We start from the raw sequence: 17,006 nt of genomic DNA, 5'->3' as shown, positions 1-17,006 counted from the left end.
ACTTGGAGTTTAAGAGCTCCATGGAGGCCCAGGATTAGCGGGCTTTTAGGGGGCAGGGGGCAGAGCTGAGAGGAGAGTGCTGCGCTTCACCTTCCCTAGGGGCTCTTTCGGTCCAGTCAGCAGATTCCCGCCACCATGACCACACTGGGCCCTAACAGGTGCTGCTTCTCCCCAGGTCTCTGGCCTGAACGTGGGCACAATCCCTCTCCCAGCTCTCCTCGGCCTCAGAAAGCTCAGGGACACTCTGGCTTCTGATACTGCCAGAGTAGGCTCTCTTTCAGGAGTACTGGTCGTCTCTTGTATGTCACACCTAACACCAGACAAACAGCCAGGCCAGCTCTGCAGGCTCCGACTCCAGGTCCTGACTTCTGGCTCCTTGCCATCTCCTTTCCACCTTAAGGTCTTGGAGGCCTGTTCTCTAGAATAAGGTTAGAATTTGTTATTAAAATATAGGAGTTCAGGTTCAAGGACCCTACAGGCAAACTGATACCTGAAATGAGGCTCTGAAGGTTCTCTCTCTTGGGATAGAATATATCTCAGAGCTCGGGGAGGATTGAGACCCCAGGTTAGAATCAGGTCGTTTATCAGCCCAAGTCCCAGCTGGACAGGTGGCACACTCAATGGGGTCATTTGAGGGGAGTTTTAAAAAGGTTATTTTTCAAAGGCATGGCAGGATATGGAGAAACCACAAGGGAGAACACAGAACCCCAGGGGCTCACGGAGGCACTGGTAACAGAAAGTGCTGTCACCAGTCCAGGCTGAATAGGGGAGGGGAGCAGAGCTGCTGGTTGGTGCCTAGAGAGAGAGTCATGTGCAGGGAGCTGCTTGACAGGAGCTGAGCTTTTCAACAGAGGGAGGCAGCCAGACCTGGAGAAACCACAGACACGGAACCTGGCAAATAAGTACCCTGAGCTCACTCTCCTCCCTTCCTCCCATTGCCACTTGGCCAAACCTAACTGGGCACCACAGGGCAAGAGAACCCTACTGCTGTGTTCCCGATGGATCAGCTTGCAGGGCACCGAGCCAGGTGGGTCTAATGGAACAACCGGCTCACACAGCCTCATTGTGAAACTGGGGGGCAGCTCAACGGGGGCCAGTCTTGAGCAACAGGGCCCAACAGTCATGGTGGGGGAACCCAGAGGGTACCAGAGGACAAAAGCACAATCAAGGAGGTGATTCAGAAAGACTACCTTTGGACCACAGGAACTCAGAGATAGAAAGGCCACTGGGAGGTGAGGGCACATCGTTGGTGGCTGAATTCAAGTGTCCTGTGATTAAACCACGACTAAGTCACATCTTTGCAGAGATATTTTTGGCATACAAGAATCAAATTCATTTAGCAATTTCACTCGACGCAGCAGGCTGAAATTTCCCGTCAGCTGCTTTCAAGGACATTTAGAAGCAAATTTGTAGCAGACACTCCCTTATAAGCATCTTTGAGTGACATAATGGAAAGATCTTTGTGCAATGATTCAGAAGACCTCAGGGTTAGGCTTCACTCTGCCTCTAACACACTGGGTCCTTCAAATCCCCCTGTTCCCCTCTCTGGGCCTCAGTTTCCTTCTCTAGAATGTGAGAGGGTTGGCTATGATTTCTAAGATCCCTTCTGATTCTGGCATGCTAAATGTTTCATAGAAACTATATGATCAGAACAAGTTTTGACACACTGGTCTTGGCAGTAATTTTTTGAGGGGATAGGAAACCAAAAGCTGAGGCAACAAGAACAAAAATAAACAAGTGGGACAACATCAAACTAAACAGCTTCTGCACAGCAAAGGAAACAGTCAACAAAATGTAAAAGTAACCTATGCGATAGGAGAAAATATTTGCAAACTATATATCTGGTAAGGGGTGAATACCCACAATATAAGGAACTCACACAACTCAATAGCAAAACAAAAACAATCTGGTTTTCAAAATGGGCAAGGAACCTTAATAGAAAAATTTCCAATGAAGATATACAAACAGCCAACAGGTACATGAAAAGATGCTCAACATCACTAATCATCAGAGAAATGCAAATCAAAACCACAGTAAGACCTCACACCTGTTAGAATGGCTGTCATCAAAAGGACAAGAGATAATTAGGATTGGAGAGGATGTAAAAAAAATGGAACTTTTGTATGCCATTGGTGGGAATGTAAATTAGTCTTTATGGAAAATGGTATGGAGATTCCTCAAACAATTAAAAACAGAATTACCATATGATTTACCAGTCTCTCTTACGGGTAGATATATCCAAAGGAAATGAAATCAGTACCTTGAAGAGATGTCTACATTTCTGTGTTCATTGCAGCATTATTCACAATAGCCAAGATATGGAAACAACATGTGTCTTTCAACGAATGAATGGATAAAGAAATCACATATATAATCCAGTCTTTAAAAAGTAGGAGATCTGCCATGTACAGCATAGATGGACTTAGCTGACATGCTAGGTGAGAAAAGCCAGAGACAGCAAGACAAATGCGGTATGATCTCACTCATACGTGGAATCTAAAAATGTCAGATTCATAGAAGCAGAAAGCAGAATGTGGTTACCAGGGGTAGGAAGGTGGGAGAATGTTGGTCAAGGGGTACAAAGTTACAATTAATAGAATGAATGCATTCTAAGAAATCTAATGTACCTCAGGATGACTACAGTTTATGATAATTGTTTTGTATACTGGGAACTTACTAAGAGAATAGATCTCAGGTACTCACACCACACACACACACACAAATGGTAACCATGTGGAGGAATGGATACATTAATTAGCTCGACTAGTAATCATTTTACTATGTATATGTACATCAAAACAAGTACTTTTTTTTTTTTTCTGTTCAGCTATACCATGCAGCATGTAGGATCTTAATAGTTCCCAAATCAGGGACTGAATCTGGGCCTCGGCAGGGAAAGCACTGCGTCCTCACCAGTGGACCACCAGGGAACTCCCAAAATGTGTACATTTTGAATACTTAGAATTTTTATGATTTTTTTTAATGTATATGAAAAGGAGAATCAGTCATGGGACATATCAGCACAGCCAATTTTGTGGTTACTGTGATTCCATTTTGTAAGTTACAAAACTGTTTCTTTGAAATGTCTTTAAAATTGCTCCATTTCTCTGATGTAGCAAAGAGGCAAGACAGAATACTTGCTTTCCACTGGATTCATGCCCAAGAAAGCAAACCCAAGTGTACTGCAGCTAAAAAGAACCCAGTCTACCACACTTCCTATTTATTTGGCTTTGGAGAACTGGACCAAGCAGAACTGAGGAAGACGTGCTACACCACACTGAGTCATCACCTGCAATGGCAGCCACCTCCCAGAGCCTCCTGCCGGCCGGGCTGCAGGGCAGGCCTCCTCTCAACTTCCCCTTCAGAATCTTTCTTTACGGAGTAAGACCCCTGAGCTCACTTCCTCATTACAATTCCTGCCCACAAAGTTCATTTCTCTGGTCTCACTTAGAAAACAAAACCAGCGTCTGAATGGGTACTCTTTCTTTCATTCCTGGGATTAAATGTGACTTCCTGTAAGAGGGATTTGCTGTTTTTCCCTGTCTACCAACTCCTTTCTTAAGGGACAGCACACTCACCTTCTTCCTTTACAGATCTGTTCCTCCCCTGCTACAGCCACGTGGTAGATTTAGTGAGGCTGCCAGTCACTGATTCTTGACCCCTGGCCAGAGAGGGGTAATCATTTTACTATATATATGTACATCAAAACAAGTACTGTTTCTAAACGAGAGGTCGAGGTCCAAAGATGTTAGGATGTTTGGCTGTCAGAGGGGGTTGGCTATGTGCTACCCAAAAGTATGCTTCTGTTGAAGCTGGGCTGTTTGAAAACAGAAGGGAGCAGCAGGCAGATAAAAGAGAGGCCCTTATCCTTGCAGCGAGATACTCAGGGTGCAGAGAGTTTGATGATCTTTCTCCTTAAAGTATTTCAACAGCAGGAATCTGTGGCTGGGAAGAGGGATAACCTAGGGGAGCTGGGGTAAGAGGGAGAATCTCATCCCAAAGCCACATGGACTACAACAGAGCCCAGGGCCTGTGGGGACCTTTGTCATCACTCGGAGCTCCAAGGAAGCTCAGGCCAAGGGGCTGAGTCCCCAGAAAGTGGACCCTCTTCTAGGCCTGTGGTGAATAGCAGAGGCTATTCCACTCTGGGGTCCAGGTTGCCATTGCTCAGTGAAATTCTCCCAAGTCCCCCAAGAAGAAGGACTTATGGGAGGACAGAAGGAATCTGTTCCTCTGCCAGGGAAATGAGTTTTTGCTGTCCCTGTGCTGTCCCTTGGCAAATGAAACTAATTGGAATTGTTCCCCCTTCCCTCTTTTAAATAGAATTTTGCAAAATATATGGAATGATTCACTGTACCTTTAATTACAGGTGGCAAGAGCATAAGTGTGGCCATTTGGCTTCCCAACTAGAACCTGATCAAACTATTGCTTTTTAAATTATTCAACACATATTGACTGAGCACTTACTAGTGACAGATATTCTTCTGGACCCTGAGGATATTATAATGAAGAAAACAAACAACCAAAACCAAATCGCATGCCCGTATCTTCCTTCCCAGACCAGGAATAGTATCACCAACCAGGCACCCAGCCAGGCCCAAATCCGAGGAATCATTCTCTCATAATTGAGACCTTTCAGCAAAACTCCACCTAAATCCACCCCAAATCTGCCCACTTCTCACCCTCTCCAGTGCTTTAGCCCTAACCCAGGACATCATTACCAATCAGCTAAACTATGGCAACAGTTCATTAACTGGTCCATTTGCTTCCAGATTCCATTCAGCATACATAAATCATGGTGGTCTTTCCAAACAAAAATCAATTCATATACTTTTAAACCTAATAGATTTGTTCACAGCAAAAATCTAGATAGTCGTATCTTTCTCCACAATAAAATGAGCATTAGCTGTAGGAGGTATGTGTTTGTGAGGACTCTGTTTATGTATTTAAAGAGTCAACACCAGTTTTGTATTTTCTGATCATAAAAAAAGACTTGATGATATTACTGCCTCAAAAAATAAAAGTAAAAACTGGTTCATGTCCCTCTCTCTCTTGAAGGCCTCCAGGACCTTCTCAGAGCAACCAGACATAAAATCCATACCGTATACATTCATCTACAAAAGCCAAGGTGATCTGCAGCTGCCTCCCCTGGCCTCCTTGGCTTGCCGTGTCTTCTCTCCCATTTACTGCCCCTCCAGGGCCTTCCAGCTTCTTTCTGTCCCTTAGACACACTAAGTGAGCTTGCATCTCAAGACCTTTACGAAATTTGCTGTTTGTTCCTGAGACACTCTACCCTTAGGTCTCGGCAAGCTTGCCTCCCTTCCATCATTCAAAGGTAACAGGATACTCACTGGAACTTTTCCCATTATCCAGTAATTCCAGCTAAAGCCCAGAGATGAGGACCAGAGCATGGCTCTATCTTGAGACAGCAGCCCACCATGACGCCAGGTTCCTTTCCTGGGACACACAGGCAGGTGTCAAACAGTTCCTCCCCATCATCCCTCCTCTCTAATCTTCGCTGAGATGACAGGGAAGGAGAGAAGGGGGGGAGTTAAAGTCAGCACCCTCTGCCTTGTGGGGAATGCAGTGTTTGTAGTGAGAAGTAATTCTCTCCCAAGCCAAAGATTGGGGCAGCTTCAAAGATTCAGTCATGGGGGGTGCCCCTGAGAGAAGGGAAAATCAATGCGCTGCTCCAAAGCTGGTTATCATTTTCTAATTTGCCCTCAGGCTTAGCTGAGTCAGGAAGAAGATTGATTTTGCTTCAAGGAGGGAATTGGGGCAGAAGTGGAGCTATGTGTATGTTCTGTTGTTGTCCTGGTGGGATTCCCAGTTGGGCTAAGCGGACATCACAGAAGGCAGTTGGTCCTATCTCCTATAGGAAGGTCCTCCAGAGGATTCACCAGCATTTGACTGCCTGCTGCAGAGGGTGTCAGTGGTCCCTGTAAGCCAGACAAGCAGGAACATCAAGCCTCGAAAGGACCACAGCCCTGGCCAGGTGAGTAAAGAAACTCTTGTCCTATTTCCTCTCCTTCTTTCCGTGGCAAACACACCTGAAGGGCTGAGCCTTGATGAAGGAAGAGGAGAAGATACCTTAGACCCTAATCACATTCCTCCCCATCTTCATCCCTAGAAGGCAGAAACTTAGCTCAAGAATGCTCAGTGTGAGGGCAGGGGAAAAGGGAGAAGAGATTGTAATAGTTTGCAACTGAAATAGTAAAGTAACTTTTAATAACTAGGAAGTTGTGGAATCTTCCTGTGTCTGTCTGGACTTGTTTGCCCTCGGGGTGTATTTCTCTCTCCCAATTCTGCCCCGTTTTGGGGGTGGGGACCTGATCCTGGCTGGCCATGCTGCCCAAGCTGTTGGCTCAGATGACTACCTTTGATAGGTGAGGGACTGGAAAGCAGGAGGAAGGAATGAATCAAGGCATTTTTCTTCCACCTTATGTGCGTCTACTGCAGTTTCCGGCTGTGGGCTCTTCTTCCTTTTTGACTCCAGGCCCAATGCGGTCCAGCTTTTGCTGTTTGGTATTCATCTCTAAGCTCTGGTAACACATCCTCCTTCATTTGCCCCACTTTTGGTAATATCTGGATAGTCTTACTGTGTCCTGTTCAGTTTCTCAGCTTTCCCAGAACTTGTATAACTAATTGTCTGTTTCAAATATTAAGAATGCTTTTGGTTTTTTGGTTGGACCTTACCTCATATACTTCCCCAGAGGTTCATGAGTGTCTGTAGTCTAACAGTTCCATGTTTTCACCTTAATCAAGATATCTCAATACGCCAGTTGCTAACATCTCATCTTAAATGCCATCTCCAGAAGGGTATCTCAGCATCCTCCCCACCTCCAATCACACCTCATTAATTGGCCTACTTTTAGCAATTATCAGTACCTGACTTAATCTTATCTGTTTATTTGTTTGCATGCTTATGATCTATTTCCCCTCACACTGGAATATAAGATCTTTGGGGGCAATTACTCTTCCTCTATACCCCCAGTTTGGGTTTCCCAGGTGGCACAGTGGCAAAGAAGCCACCTGTCAATACAGAAGACATGGGTTCAATCCCTGGGTCAGGAAGATCGCCTGTAGAAGAAAATGGAAACCCACTCCAGTATTCTTGCCTGGGAAATCCCAAGGATAGAGGAGCCTGGCAGGCTACAGCCAGGGGTTGCAAAAGAGTCAGACACAACTTAGCGACTAAACAACAGCAACAACGATATCCCAATTTGCTCAATAAATACTTAGTAATTGAATGACTAGCATAATGACCTGGTGGAATGGACTGTACATCATCCAGAGACCCTCAACTTGCAACAGCTGGGTGTGACAGCTGAATGTCACTTTGGTTGTCAAATCTTAAGGGGGGAGCTGAGTACATTTTTATTGTGTGTGAGTTAACTGTATTGTAGATATGGTAGAAAGAGAGAAACCCAAGAGGCCGAATGTAATAAGCACCTTTTATTTTCTCATTTGCCAATTCACTGTTCCTTTCTCTTCTGTAGCATCCCCCTTTCTTTGGGGAATCATGTCTATCCTGGCCATAAAACTAAGAATGCAGGATATGGGGAGGTGAGATTTTTTATAAGGTTTTACATTTCATTTGTGGTTAGAATATTCAGCTTTTCTATGTATTCTTGCATTAGTTTTGATCGTATGTTTTCATAGCACGTGATTGATTATATCTATATTTTATAGAACAGTGTGGATACTGGGGCCCTGATTTGAAACTGACTCTAAGGAGGAGGGGAGCTGACCTGCTGAAGGGATTGTAGTAGACGCCTCTGTGTTTGCACCTTGAGCGGCCCCTCCAGACCAGGTTCGATTTCAGCCTTAGCTGTAGTGGGTAGTTCCCATTCACCTTCTGCTGCTGGTGTTCTGCCTCACATCACTTGTCTGCTCCATATTGTGCTAGGGCCTTCTCTCAATGCCAGGGAACTTTCTGGGCTGGCTTATAAGCTCAGCTTAGAAGCGATACCCTATGGGCAATGCTTGACCAATACAGAATGGCAGCCAGTGGACAAAGGATCCAGCCTCCTGTCCAGCAGATGGATACTTTGAAGAGCTACTCTGTACACTTCTTAGAAGTCCTGGTGGAACTGAACTCCCTTTGCTGACAGTAGTGACCGTGATGATATGCATCCTTAGATGGACTTTTCCCCCTTCTCTGTCTCACTCTCCCCATTGTCTCCCTTCTGCTCCCCAAATCACCTGCATCAAGTGACATCAGCACAGTTCTCAGCATCATGAGGTCCCCACTAACCGCGGATGGAGCACTGACACCAGGGAAGTGAGTTTGGCACCAGGGACATCCCTGCGTTCTTCTCTCCCGGCAGGTACCCACAGGTAAAAATGAGTAGACCTGATTGCAGGGGAAAATATAAGCACGTGTGGATTATTGGAAGGTAGAGTTATTGACGGGTATTTGGAGAAGAAGAGGACTGGACTTTGTGTTAGTTTCCCACCGAGGACATCAGACTTATAATTTGGGTTTTAAAAGAAACTTGAACCTCTTCTGTCATCACAAACTGGTAAGTCTGGAACATATTTTAAAACCACAATATCAACAATTGTTTAGTCCAGCCTTTCTTCAACCTTGCTCATTTTCCTACTATCTTAACAATATACCATTTGTACTGTTAATTACTTAATATTTTTTCTTTAAGCCAGCATACTTTAAAAAATTTTTTGACTGTGCTTCATGACCTACAGGATCCTAGTGATCCTATATGATCCTATCCGGGGATCATACCTGCACCCCCTGCATTGGAAACAAGAAGTCTCAACCACTGGACCACCAGGAAAGTCCTAAATCAACAAACTTTTAGAAACTTAACTACCCACTAAACACTTCACATTAAATTAAAAATAAATGTGAAATTTTTGATTTGGTGCTCCCTGTATATTTCGATCACATGTGAAAATAAGTATATAACTATTAAAGGAAAAATCAATCTAGGTGTGGTATACATATTACAACTTGGGAAACACTGATTAGGGAAAGCTAAATATTACTGTTTCTCTTTAGATTTCTACTGCATTACAGTGCCCTCTACTTTGTGAGATCTTAATTCTCTGTTTATTTTTATGGGGTTATAATTTTCTACTAAGTTTGTTTCTCAGGATGCTACCTGGGTGTTATATTTTCAAGTCTTGACATTTCTGGAAGTATCTCTCTTTTGTTCTCAGTTTGGGTATAAAATTTTAATGCCATAAGTCTTAATCAAAAGGATTATTTATACATTGTTCCACTGTTTTCTGTGTGAGCCACCAGTAATATCACAAACGAGAACTCCAGTGCCAGTCTGAATCTCTTCCTGGATGAAAGTTTATAGGGTTTTTATACTAACCTTGGAATTCTGAAGTTTTACCAGATATGCCCTTGGGTGAATTTTTTTCAACAATTTTTCCCAGTACTAGTGAATCTCTTCAATCCATAACTAAAACTCTTTCAGCTCAGGAAATCTCCTTTCCTTATTTTGTTAACTGATATTTTACTTCTATCCATTCTTCCCTCTTATCCTATGACTCCTGCTATATGAACATTGGGATGTTATATCTGTCACTCTCTCTATTTTTATCTCGTGAATTTATCTTCCTGTATGTGTTTTGAGAGGACTGTATTCATTCTTACAAGTTTACTGATAATTCACTAAATCAGTTTTCAATGGTATATATATTGCAGTCCTGTCTTATTTGGGGCTCATACAATCATGTACTTTATTTTCAAGGACTGTTTCATGTTCTCCTAGTATCCTATCTTATGCTTCTTTTATCCTCTGACATTTCACTGAAAAGCAAATTTGAATTTTTCAAACATTTGCTCCAGTTTTCTGTAAAAATTCTTTTTAATAAAAGCCATTGGCTCTGAATGATCTGCTGGTTCCCTTTTCGAGACTGCTTAATCTTGATGACTGGAGACTTGTCAAATCAAATATATGTTGCTATTTTTAAGTATGAAAGCCTGTATTGAAAAGGATGGATAGCTCTTCTCAGTGTTGGCAGCAACCGCCCAGGCCACCATGAGCTTCCTTTCACAGGTCCCAGAGTATCTTTGCCTCCAGCCCTGGCTGGCACAGTGCTGTGCAACCCAGCATCCCAGGACGGACTCACACAGGCAGCCTTGCCTTTGCTGTGGTTGTAAGATATCCAGTCACACCAGGCTCACTTCTCCCAGGAAGTTCTCGAGGCTTCTGCCTGGACGATGTTGTTCTTCCTTTGCAACAGTGGTATTTCAGAGCTTTTGACCTCCTCTTATTTTTATTATTTTTATCACTTCAGTGAGATCTGGGAAAGTTATTGTAAGCTCAAATTATTATTGTGAAATAAAAGCTGCATGGCTTCCCATTAAATGAGCCTGATGAAACAGGCTCCGTGGTGCCGGCCCACAGGCCGCTGATTGCCAGCATTTGTATCTCTTTGCCTGAGAGGTTTCTCTGGCAGTCAGAGCCCACCTGACTGAGCTCAGTAGGTCAGATGTACTGGAAGGGGACGCACTCTGCCTTTCAGTGACTGCTGTGGGTTGGTGTATAAATACCACAGCTCCTGTCCCTTAGGTGGGAAACTCTGAGGTGCCTGTTCTACACTGAATCCTAGAGTTCCTAAAAGGAGAGGATTATCTGGTCACTCCCAGCAGAGACTAGATGCCCCCTTCAAAGCCTGCCTTCCTTTCCCTGTCTCACACCCACATTCCCCTATCTGGTGTCCTGGGCTCACCTCTCACATAAACTACTGGCAAATGAATCCTCATCTAAGACGGATGCCAATTCCAAACACTGACAGCATGGCAGGTTTTTGAGAAAGATGTCTCTCCTGGTGTAGAGAATGAGCTGGAAGGGAGAAGCTGTGGGCCAGGAGATCAGCATGATGGGAGATGCAGTCCTACAGAAGTAAAAGCAAGCTCTTTATCTCAAAGGAGGACCAACATGTGCAGCAAAGCAAGACTCCCCAGAGATATCTTTTTAAAAATACTTTGACATTTAGAAGCAGTAGCCATCATGGAATGAGCCATACTTTGCTGAACTTCCCTGCACCTACTTTATGTTGTAATATAATTGTTGCTGTTATTACTAAGAAAGCACTCAGCAAATATCCTGACTGGTGAATAAGCAAACGACTTAGGCTACTGGTTGGCTGGTGGCACCATTCCGTGAGAGAAGGACCAGGGGAGAAGGAGCAAGTCTGGAGGAAGGGGTGGGGCATCTCCTCTTGAACATATCAGGTAACAGGGCATTCTGGGTCCTGCTTGGAACTAAGGGTGCTGGGCAGGCTTAGGCAGGGGAATAATCAGATTATCTCACAGTCATTATGGCACATGCTCCTGTCAATCCGAAGGAATCCAGCCCCAGTGCCAGAGCGGAACCGTGGAGCCCCTACTGGGACAGATGATAACATTTTAGTTGTAGAATTAGGGGGAGAATGAGCAGAGGGGCAGGGGAGCCAGGACACCCAGGAGCTGGGGACAGTGGATATTCATCAACAGGTAACAGCTGTATACCTAGTGTATACAGGTTGAGTCAGAGCCCTGGGCTTGAAGGCAGAGAAACCAGATTGGAAGATGCCACCCTGCAAGTCTAGAGAAAGGGCCCCCAGCTCATCTTGAGAGACATCTGCGGCAGGTCATAAGGACAGTCAGCACTTACTGGAGTCTTACTCAGAGTCATAACCCCATTCCTAGAGCTTCCAACAACTTAACTCAATGGAGAGTTGTTTCATTTACTACCTCTCTGTTACGGATGAAGAAACTGAGCTGCAGGGAAGTGTTGAGTGTAGGGTAGGATTTTCAGTAACTTGCCTATGATTACATGGCTGGTAGGTAGCAGGGCCCAAATTCAAAGCCAGACAAAGGCCTGTCTACATTCAACTGCCCTGTAAGTTAGAGTACAGATGGAAAGCAAAGGGGGAAATCAGCCAGTGGAGATCAAAGAGCTCTGAGGAGGTTCAGTGGTGTCTTGGTGACTCAGAAGCTCAAGGAATAACCAGAGAGGTACTCCTCCATCGATGGGTTAGGCAAGAATTGCACACATACACTTGGCAAGGTCTTTGAGGATTTGGAGGAAGAGAAGATACACATGGGATTTGAAACCTGTGGCAGAATGGGCTTAGTGGATTTGAAAAGAGAGGGCACCATTTATCTTCAAAGTGAGTTAGTCACTCAGTCATGTCCAACTATTTGCAACCCCATGGACCGTAGCCCACCAGGCTCCTCTGTCCATGGGATTCTCCAGGGAAGAATACTGGAGTGGGTTGCCATGCCCTTTTCCAAGGGATCTTCCTGACCCAGGGATCGAATCCAGGTCTCCCACACTGCAACCAGATTCTTTACTATTTGAACTACTGGGGAAGCCAAATTTACCTTAGCATCTCCAAATTTAAACATGGTTCTGGGTAAAAAAGCATTACTGAAAAATATCTCTGGATGGACAAATGAACAAACAAAAGACCTGTTTGATCTTTCTCAAACATAAAACTGATCTCAAATCTCAGCTTCTTAAGTCTTCCAAAGGTGCTCTATCAGTAGCAGGATGAAGTCCACACATCGCACCCCAGAATTCAAGGTCAGTGTGCCATTTACCACCACATCCCCCACCCTCAGCCCTTTCCTGTTGTTGGGTGTTGGGATCTGTCTCTCTCTCTCTTTGGTCTTCTTAACCTTCTGAGCCCTGTCTTCTGGTAACTGCAAACCCCCTCCACATTTTGGGTGGAGGAATAGTTTTTTCTGCACAGCTCATCTTGGGTGGAGCTGCCATTCGCACTCATAGGCACACAACATGAGTGGGAGTAAACAGAATTCTTTCTGGGAACTAATGTAATTCCAGACAGGAGAGAGAGTCTTCTCTTTCCTCTGAGGCCACTCCCTGGGGTGCTGGGATAATGTAAGCCCTGAGCTGGGAGCAATCCCTGCCGCATGAAGGAATCTTGTTCTCACCGTAAGAAGGAAGCCACATACAGAGAAAAGCAAAAGCACAGCAGACAGACACACACACAGAAGACAAAATAGACGAAGTGACTATGTTGCTCGTCTCTTGGATTCCCTGTCCTTCCTGGTTTCACAAGCCAGTACATTCCTTTTTGTTAGTTGTTCATGTTTTGGCGTATGCATTTGGCTTGTATTTCCTTCGCTGATCAATATTCAGCTGGACTGGACTGCTGACACTTCCTGGGGTCCATGCTGTCTCCTACTTGCCCTCCCTACAAGTTCAAGCAACACAGTCCAAGCCATCTAAGTGCAAGGGTACAGGAAATTTGAGTGTGACTCTTACGATCCGTCCTCCTCATTCCCTCAGTTTTTCTGCAGGCACCGCCGCGTGGCCACGTTCAGGTTGGCCCAGAGCTCGCCCTGCACGTCCCCCTGCGCGCTCTGAATCCAATGCCTCCCATTCCTTGCCAGTCTCTCGTCTGCTATGTGCCCTCCCGAGTCTGCCTCCCCATGGGACCTGATGTGGGTGGATATGGGACAGCTGTTTCTGTCCTTCTGCTTCTGGACAGGGGACTGTGGATGCTGTCGGCTTCAGACCTTGAGAGTCCACAATATGGGCTCAGAGCAAGTACCCCAAGACCTCTCACACTGTAAAGTCCAACAACTGAGGAGTATCTTCCATGCCATATTATGCCAGAGAATGCTATCCTGCTCCCCAGACTTGAAGGACACTCAGGGGTAAATTGAAGGCTAGAGACCTTTCAATCTTTGCATTTTACTTGTGTGACAAGATCCAGGTGTTAAAAACGCCAGGTGTTCAGAGGAGGAAGCATGATAAAAGGTTGGCAGGTTCAGAGAAGCAGGGGATGTCACAGAGGAAGCAAAATCTGCACTGGTTGTTGGCTAGAGGGCCAGGTTAGACCGAGAGCAGCTAAGGCTTTCCCAGGATGAGGCAGGGCACGGACAGCAGCCCCACACAGGGGTCTGTATGGCTCACATAAGTAATCATGAGGGCCTCAGGCTGGTGGCCTTTGGCAAATGCCAGGAGACCTGATGTTCAGTGAAGGGCCTTGAATGCTAGACCCAGGCTTTCAACTGTCATTCTGAGTCTAACCAGGGCTGGGGTTCATTCAAGGCCTCTGCTGGGAGGACAGCTGGTCATATCCTCCTTCAGTACACAAAGAGGACTGAGGAGCCAGGGCATGAATGTTAACCACCCTGAGCCCAGCCTGTCCCTTCTGTGGCCCAGGACCTTGGCGGGCTCTGACTAAAATGGATGGGACAGCACTTTCACTTCATGACCTCAGCACCTCCCACTCCCCTCCTCCCTCAATTCCTGTGCACACCAGGCACCCCACCACCCACCCCAGTCACTGGGTGGGTGTGTGAGTCCTCAACAGTCCACCTCTGGGTCTTTCCAACCTATATATGTCTTCAGCCCATGACTCAGATTCCCACCACTCTTCCATGTAGGAAGCCCCTAAGAGGAGGTCCTGGGCTGTCTGCTTTTTTTTTTTTTTGTCCTCCACTTCCTTCCTCCCTCAAGGACCATTAGGGTGGATTCACTTTGCTGAGTTTCTGGACCAGCCTGGCTGAATGGCAGGAAATATCCTGGCATGCTACTTGCCTGGTGATTCTGTTTCTCCTGCAGCATCAAGCCAAGAGCCAGAGAGTCACAGCCTAGGATCTGAGAGGGAGTGAAAAGGCAGCCTTGTGCAGTTGCTCCCTGAAACGATCCTGGGCACTGGAGTGAGATGGACCCTGGGTGTGAAACCAGCCCCACCACTCAGCAGCCTTGTGACCTGGAATAAGTGACTTCCTGAGCCTCAACTTTTTAATTTTGTTTTCATTTGTAAAGCAGAGATAAAAATACTTACCTTGCAGGTTATTGAGAAAGATAGATGGGACTTATGTTAAGTCTGATATTTAGGAGCTGAGAGCTGATATTACTTATTTGATCTCAACCTCCTGGAGAGAAAAAGGCAGATCTGCCCAAATCATGTGTTGAGATACAGTTGATCCTGTTTGTCAAACTGGGACTCTTCTGCATGCCCCATGCTGCCCTCGCCAAGTGGAAGACAACACATAGGAGCAGAAGAGGATGATGGGAAAATCTTCCTGTTTTCTGATCATCTCCTGAGGGGACACACAAGTGGCAGTGACAGGGTTAGCAATCCTGCCGGAGGGCTGCTTCCACATCAGTGATGAGGAATAAAGGAACCGAGGGGAAAAAGTCAAACAGAAGAAAGCGCCTGGAAAAGATGTTTTTATGTTCACTTATTACATGGAAAAAAAAGAACCAAAGAGTACAGCATGAAGATAAATGTGTCTAGAAAATTTATCCTCATGAACCTGTTCAAAGGGAGTTATAATTCAAGAATTGCCAAATGGAAGTCATAAAATCAGGGTAGGGGTGGGGAAAAGGGCCACCAAGGGAAAGGAAGTGATTATGTGGTATTTCTTCTCTAGTTTCGGATCATTGGGAACTTAAAACTTTTCCAGCAAGTCATTCATATAAACAGATGCCATACTGAAATATGATTGTGTAAAAATATAAAACTCCTTAAGTATGATGGCAATAATATTTTAGGAAGAAAACATTAAAGTCTGGTAATATCAGAAAATACAAATAGGATCATTTTGAGCAGTTCTGTCTATATAAACAGCAGTTGCAAACAATGGATGTATATTAAAGAACAAAGTGTTTGGTCTGCACATAACTTAGAAAGGGGTAACATTTCTAACACTGACTTGGTAAGAAAACATGAAGGGCATCTTATACTCAACAATGGTTAAAAGGAGGAAATCACTTTCTGAAGGATGCAGTGGGCAGAATGCCAAGGCCTTTGTTTTTAACCTGCTCTTTTTTTAACTTGCTCTTAACCGTGTTGGGATATGTTTACACTGCACGGGGTTTCCTGCAGAATCTAGCACCAATAGATGGATCAGATTTTGTCTTTGATCTGAGTCCTTTATGTCTTCAGTTTTGAGTGTATTGAGGTATGTTTTCTTTGGTTGCTGTTGTGACGAATGTGTAATAAAAAACTAATATTTACAACACTTAAACATTTTAGATTTCAGTGTCAACTCTTCACATAAAAAAATTGGAAACCTCTTAAGAAGCATGGGAAGGTTGTTACTTCCTCGCATCTGTCATGAAACTGTTTTCGATGCACAGCACAATTAGCCTGTTAGCACAGCTGTATGCTTTCTGGTCCAGAATCTTCCCCGTGTTCAGCGGGGAGGCCAAGCCCATGACTGCCATGTCCGCGGTTCTCCACGCTTCACAGTACTGATCCACAAGACGGACTCCGTGGGTGCTGGAGCCGTGCCAAACGACCTTCTGGGGCCTACGAAGGAAGTTTGTTGTGTTACTTTTTGAAATGACCCTTCTTTGTGGCATATCTTGGCGAGGAAATCAGCCTAAGTCTAGGGAGTTAAGTCAAACTCCTGAACTCTCCAGGGTCTGACCGCATATCACTTTTCTGTCTTTATCACTGTTTCCAACTTTCTGAACACACTACATTCCAACCATATCCAGTTTCTACATGCTCCGAAATCATACTCTCTACTTTTGTGAATTTGAAACTTTGATGAGTCCCCTTAGTCTGGAATGGCCTCACTTCCATTTTCAGCGATTCCTTGTCATCTTTCAAAGTCCATTAAATGCCCCATCTTACAGGAAGCCTTCCTTCTCCCTGCTAAGGAATGTTGACTATTTCCTCTGTGCTACCATCTTATCTGTTTCATTTTCTAATGACAATATTATGTCTAGAATGGTAGCTAGTCTGTGTCTGTCTTCCCACAGACTATAAGCTTTGAAAAGGGAGGAGCTGTGTAGGTTTATTACTGTGCCTTCCAGGCCTGACATCAGGCCTGGCATACAGTAGACAATGAGGAAAGATTTACTGAGTTGTTGTATTCTTAAAAGCATACATAATTTTCAAAGAATTGGAATGCAACTCAGGAAAGGGTTAAAGAATCACCAACAATAGCATTACTTACCACTAATTAAGTACCTACTGTATACTAGATATTCTCACACTTACCTTTTTATTCTCACAGCATTATTATGGTATGGATATGATTATTC

General features: G+C 44.7%; 1 protein-coding gene across 4 annotated transcripts in view; it reads right to left on the bottom strand.

Moving 5' to 3' along the window:
• The window catches only part of COL15A1 (collagen type XV alpha 1 chain), a 102,240-nt gene continuing 100,397 nt past the window's right edge, over window positions 15,164-17,006 (bottom strand). For all 4 annotated transcript variants that reach the window (XM_018052229.1, XM_018052230.1, XM_018052231.1 and 1 more), the window contains exon 42: window positions 15,164-16,263. In XM_018052229.1, coding sequence (XP_017907718.1) covers window positions 16,050-16,263 — 214 coding nt within the window. In that variant the 3' untranslated portion in view covers window positions 15,164-16,049. The remainder of the gene's footprint in view (window positions 16,264-17,006) is intronic.

The sequence above is a fragment of the Capra hircus genome, chromosome 8 (assembly GCF_001704415.2).
Source record: "Capra hircus breed San Clemente chromosome 8, ASM170441v1, whole genome shotgun sequence".
Taxonomy (NCBI): domain Eukaryota; kingdom Metazoa; phylum Chordata; class Mammalia; order Artiodactyla; family Bovidae; genus Capra; species Capra hircus.
Note: the sequence above shows the minus strand (reverse complement) of the source record. Positions and strands in the feature narration are given on the sequence as shown.